This window comes from Sardina pilchardus, chromosome 9 (assembly GCF_963854185.1).
Source record: "Sardina pilchardus chromosome 9, fSarPil1.1, whole genome shotgun sequence".
NCBI lineage: Eukaryota > Metazoa > Chordata > Actinopteri > Clupeiformes > Clupeidae > Sardina > Sardina pilchardus.
The window spans coordinates 17432537-17438837 of record NC_085002.1 but is presented as its reverse complement, the minus strand read 5'-3'; the positions used below and the strand labels follow the sequence as shown (position 1 = coordinate 17438837).

General features: G+C 48.4%; 1 protein-coding gene across 1 annotated transcript in view; it reads right to left on the bottom strand.

Moving 5' to 3' along the window:
* Window positions 1-6301, bottom strand: part of arhgef10la (Rho guanine nucleotide exchange factor (GEF) 10-like a) — a 121266-nt gene that overhangs the window by 56237 nt on the left and 58728 nt on the right. Inside the window, exon 19 of the mRNA XM_062544971.1 lies at window positions 1478-1578. Within this exon, the coding sequence (XP_062400955.1) occupies window positions 1478-1578 (101 nt within the window). The remainder of the gene's footprint in view (window positions 1-1477; window positions 1579-6301) is intronic.

The following is a 6301-nucleotide window of genomic DNA, read 5'->3' as shown; positions in this document are numbered from 1 at the left end:
AGAGCTGGGCAGAGCTGGGAGGGCTTGTGTACTGGGGAGGGGGCAGAGCTGGGCAGGGCTTGTGTACTGGGGTTGCAGCTCCCCCTCTACTAGCGGTGAACAACCAGGGTCACGCGGAGGCAGATCCCGGGTGGACACGGGTCCAGTACAACCACACTGGTGCAGCACCAGTCGAGACACCGGGTCAGCGTTTATGAAATGGTGGGATCTATTTAAATGGAGGGGGGGGGGGGGGTCAAGATGTTTAAAGCAGTCCGGGATGTGAGCCTACACACCACTGAGATGAAGATTGCACCATGCGGAACAGGAAGATTACACAGTGTGTGGTGGACGAGTTGATGATAAGATACTAAAATAAAATACCCTAGCGTGGCAAGCTATCATTAAAACAATAAGTACATGCAGAGAGAGTATGAAAGAGAGAGAGACAGAGAGAGGTAGATAGAGAAAGTGATAGAGAAAGAGAGATTCTGGATGCAGCAATATGAGAGTAGTCACGTAAATCACGGCGCCCACATTTCTCCTCGGAAACAAACTGCCATTTCTAGCATGTGCGAGCACTGTGGCCCTGCCCTCTCCACCCAGATTGATCTCAGCCACGGATCATCAACTCCATAATTACCGTCAGTTGTTACTTTAGGGCAGAGCCTACGTCAGAAACATGAGAGCATTATAACTCTGCAAGGACAAGGTTTCCCGACTTCCGATGCAAATGTACTGTACTGTATATCCTCATTGTGTTATTCACTGGAGAGCAGCAATGCCATATAGCACAGTAGCAACCAATCCACAAATGCGCCAATGCAATGCAAGGTTTGCTTTTTCTGGAAATAAAAATGTGCTGTTACAGTAAACATGCAGTCCCTGATTCTGTTCTAGATAATACATTATGAATTATCCAGCCTATCAAATTACATCCCTCCTTTCTGTGTTCTGGAAATTGACTGGTACAGTTCATAGCTTGGTCCAGACCACTAGGTCTGTTCCCCATTTTAAACATTCAGGGTGTGTGAAGTGAACGCTACAAACTATGCAGTTTGGCCAATTTCTTTGCCGTTTTCTCATTTTTTACACAATTTATGACAATCAATTGGTCAGTCTGCGGTTTCCTCTTTCCCTGCTCCTGTTCCTCCCTGTTCCTCTTTCTACTGGCTCTGCCATGATTAATGTCTGAGGAACTCCTTAGCTACCTTGTTCTAGCCGGTGTCTGGCATGTATGTGTGAATTCATTACATCGCAAGCATGATCGCAAGGCTCTGAGACTTCCTGTTTGTCAGTGCAGCAGCCCGCCAGCCCAAAGTTGCAAAGGTGCTTTTTTTTTTTTAAATCAAAACCTATCTATATATCTACTGTATAATATTAACTATATGTGTGGGCATGTCTGCAGACCAGACTTCCACACCATCCTCACTCCCTGGCTGGGAGGCAGGTCAGGGCCCAGCCGGGTGTCTGGCCTTGGGTAAAGGTGTATACTCACTCTGTGCTATCTTTGCCAAATGCAGCCGGTTCACCCAGGAGATCTTGCTGAGGGGGCTGGGAGTGTTGAGCACCACCATGAAGCTGACAGGTCGACCTGACCTGTGAGCAGAAGCACACAAACACACACACACAGAGGGAGAGAGAGTGAACACACACCGCATGACCAACCAGCAGTGACAGGACATAGCAGCAATGCCTCTATAGTAGGATGAACTGGATAAGCATAAATCACATTTAAAAGCATTTCTCCAGCCGAAACACATTCTTGGTAGTTTTGTTTAATACACTGAAGCTACATGTTACAAAATGATAATATCACTGGTTGTGAGGAGATCAGGACATGCTACCAAGACAAAACATTGCACATGTCTGTGTGGTCTTAAGATCAGATTCCCATTCATATTGTTGGAAAAATGTAGCCCATATAATGACGTGAAGATGAGTTCACACAGGGGCAGAACGTTTTACTGCTTAATGACTGGAGCTTTATTCATCTAAAAGTTGATGCTGATTAACTGTTTCTTTGAAATGAACTGATATATCTCAGATGCCATAATTATTTCCTCTTCTGCATTTGCATATGATACAAAAGTTTTAATATCTAGCAATATGGCCCATCATCACTTAATATATTTCTGTAATCTGAAACACATGCAGTAAGCGTGACATTAATTATTCAAACTAACAGTAGAGGTGCTACCAACATAGTGGGAAACTAAACTTTTTCAATTCAAATTAGAATATTCATATTCATGTTTTAATATGGGTGTCTTAAAACTGATCGCATTTAACTGCCATTTTCTGGTGTGTGAGCTTCTGGGTTATCAAGTGCTATCTAAGGTATTCATATCGACATTAGCATGACTGGTTCTTATACAGTAGAGCGAGATACAAACAGTAATAGCATAAAAGCATAACAGATTTCAGAGATTTCTAAGAAAGATTTCTGTAATTTCACACACACAGAGGGACAGCTCTGGGAGAGGGGAATATTCTGAGCCATATTCCATGAATCTTTCACACAGCTGTTCAGCTGCTCTTGACAAATGAGGAATAAAAGAGTACTGTACCAAGAATAAGTTACATCCCGTCTTTACTGCTATCTATTCAAGATAAAATAAAAAAACCTTTGAAGGTCTCTCACTTGATTTCCCCTGTACTGTGTGTTGTTGTTTCTCACACAATGCAGCTGGCTAACAGCACCATGGTAGTCACAACAGCAAGTAGAAATGAACAAAAGGCGTCTAGTGGTTACATTATTAATTCCACTGACACCCGCTGTGGTTCTAGAGCATTCTAAAACATGGTGCCTTTCAGTCGCTCTGGCTGATGGGTCATGATATATTCAGATATTGCATCAAACTAACTGTAATACGAAGGAGCATTATACAGACTTTTAAAAAGGCCAGTTCTCTATCTAACAATGCTCCATTTTAAACATAGAAGGGGAAGCAGAGTCAAATGAATCCAAGGGCACATTGAGAATTCATTTTCTTCGATAAGTCTGTTTTCCAGTTTCCCCAATCATTACCGTTAAATAAATCAGAGGCATAAAACATACTGGTATCCACAGCAGTACGCACGAAAGAAAGGTGTAGCAATATCGGAAGCCTTGTAAATGAAAAAAAAAAATGCACTTTTATTTCCAGTAGACTCGAAGCACCAAGGGTGATGTATCTGCAGTATAAAAACATGTAAGATTTATGGCTGTGCTTAGAGCAAAGCACCAGTACTGTTTCTTATCATGTGTTTTATCTCTGGAGGAGGAGGGGGGGTCCTTTAACCCAGAATCATGGGTTGCAATGAACCTCATCAGTGCATAAGTGTGTCCCGTTGGTTACTGTCTGTTTATAAGAGCGACTCATAAATAAATGAATCGACTTGGGCGTTGTGCAAACAGACTGCTTGGGAAGACGGAAGAGCTTCCCTTAAGTAGAGGCGGCACACACACACACACACACACACACACACACACACACACACACACACACACACACACACACACACACACACACACACACACACACACACACACGCGGCCCTGTGAAGCCACGGTGGGCACAGGTGCGACTTTACGGTGCACAAGCAGATTAGAGGATGAGCCATGACCCAGGCATGTGCTGCGGGGTTGGCACGGGAAAAAAGGGAGAAGGGGAACGTGGAGAGACAAAAAGAGCACGCCACCTGCGGGCCGGAACAACAGAGAGAGAGAGAGAGAGAGAGAGAGAGAGAGAGAGAAAGAGAGAGAGAGAGAGAGAGAGAGAGAGAGAGAGAGAGAGAGAGAGAGAGAGAGAGAGAGAGAGAGAGAAAGAGAACGAGGTGGGAGGAGGAGAGCCTGCCTTGTGCCCGTGCGGCTGTGACAAATAAGGCATTTCTGTGGTTAATCACAGGAGTGGCAATAACGGCAAGGTCAAGCCCGGATGCTGGGGACGCAAGGAAGGACAGAGGAGCAGCAGTTGGAGAAGGGAGGCGTGTTATTAGTAGGGCGCTGGAGACAAGCGGGGGTGGTGGTGGGGTTGTTGTGGGGACAGGATGAGTGGGTGGGTGTGTGTGAGTGTGTGTTGGGGAATGGGAGGGGGGGGTGGGGGGTGGGCTAAGGCTCATGATCACAAGCTGGACACCATCCACAGCCACTCTCGCTCAGTTAATCCCCGCCTGGAGTGACAAGGCAGCTGGATTAATGGTGCGGAACTTCGCAGGGCACGCCTGCTACCAGTGGTATGGATCCACTCCACACTACTCTACCCCCATCCCCCTCACCCCCATCAGTGTACGCCATCAGCAGCAGCCAGAGCTGAGGCTGGGGGGGGGGGGGGGGGAGTGGGGGGAAGGGGAGGGCGGGAGGGGGAAGGTGGGTGTTAGGGGGCAAATCTGACATGAATAATTGAAGGACATGGAGGGCCCGGTGACCTCGGCGCGTACGTCTTTGTGAATCAGCGATATGCAGAGAGAGAGAGACTCCGGCGCCCCGGCCCTGGTCAAGGCTGAGTCACGTCAGTGACTGTCCGTGAACCTGGGTGTGTGTGCGCCGAGATGGAGAGAGATGGAGAGAGAGCGAGAGAGAGAGAGAGAGAGCGAGATGGAGAGAGATGGAGAGAGAGCGCGCGAGAGAGAGAGAGAGCGGTCTGTTGAACACCGGCGTGCGTATAAAAAAGAGAGAGTGGGGAGGGGGGTGTTCGTCATCAGCACACCTAATGATGTATCCATATGGAAAAAAAGAGAGTCATTCACATTCTGGCATCATTAGGGTGTAATTGAGCGGAGAGTGGAGAGCAGTCGTCCACGGCTACTGTCATTCCAGCACTCAGCCTGCCCCCCTATTCATTTCCCCCGTGGAGGCACAGGCAGGAGAGAGACGGGCTGGGTGAGAGAGAGAGAGAGAGAGAGAGAGAGAGAGAGAGAGAGGGGGGGGGGGGGTGAAGAAGGAGAAAATAGGAGAGAGAGAGTAGGATGGGTAGAATGAAAAGTCTGAAGGTATGAGCTAGGAGAGAGAGAGGTGGGGGGGGGAGCTATGAGGGAGGGAGAGGGAGGGAGAGCGGGGGATAGAAAAATATATATCTTGAGAGAGTTAGGAGAGAGAGAGAGGGGGATAGAATATACAGTATATATAGAGAGAGATGGACAGATATGAGAGACATAGGGAGAGAGTCAAAATATTTGGTGGAATTTCCAGGAGCTCTTGAAATATTGAGTGGAGATCCAGAGCACCTCTGGCATCCACTTATTCCAGAATGCTTGCCCTCCCCTCTCCTCTCCTCTCCTCTCCTCTCCTCTCCAAGGTGGAACCTCTTCACATCCTCTCCTCCTCCTCAAAAGAAATAAGCTTTAAGAAGTGCAAGTGGATGACACAGAGGAACACACAGACTTGCACACAGGGCCCGAGCAGTTCATCTTCAATGGGAACCTCATTCCTACAGAGTCTTTCTATTCTTAAGTCACTGTTAATAAAGAAAAACAGCCAAAAATGGCAACTATTTGCAGTGATCACACACACAGACACACACACAGACACACAGACGCAGACGCAGACGCAGACGCAGACGCAGACGCAGACACAGACACAGACACAGACACAGACACAGACACAGACACAGACACAGACACAGACACAGACACAGACACAGACACACAGACACACACACACACACACACACACACACACACACACACACACACACACACACACACACACAGAGAGAGAGAGCGCAGACAGGCAGGGAAGGGCTGAGGGAGGAGATCACGTCCGTGGTGGCACAGAGGCCCCGGTCAGGGCGGGCCGGGCAGCAGGCGGCCGGCGGGTGATTAATGGGCGCGGGTCAGCAGCATGGCGCATGTGTGACGGTAATGCTGAGGGACAGGGCAGCTGCCGGAGAGCAACAGCCTGACAGAGCGTCGGTGTCAGTTTGTTGTGATGGGCCAGCAGAGGCTAGAGCCCAAAGAGGGGGTACTGCCAGATTACACACCTGAGAGGTCCTCGCTCGCTCTGGATGGAGGGCAAGAGAGTGTGTGCACGTACACACACACATGCACACACGTACACACTCACACACATACAGACGTCCAAGCATACACTCACCCACACAAACACACTCGTCTTCAGATTCACACACACACACACACACACATACGGGCACGCACGCACACACACACGCACACACACACGCACATACACGCACACACACACACACACACACACACACACACACACACACACACAGACACACACATACGGGCACGCACGCACACGCACGCCCACACACACGCACACACGCACACACTCACGCACACAGACGTCCAAGCATACACTCACCCACACAAACAC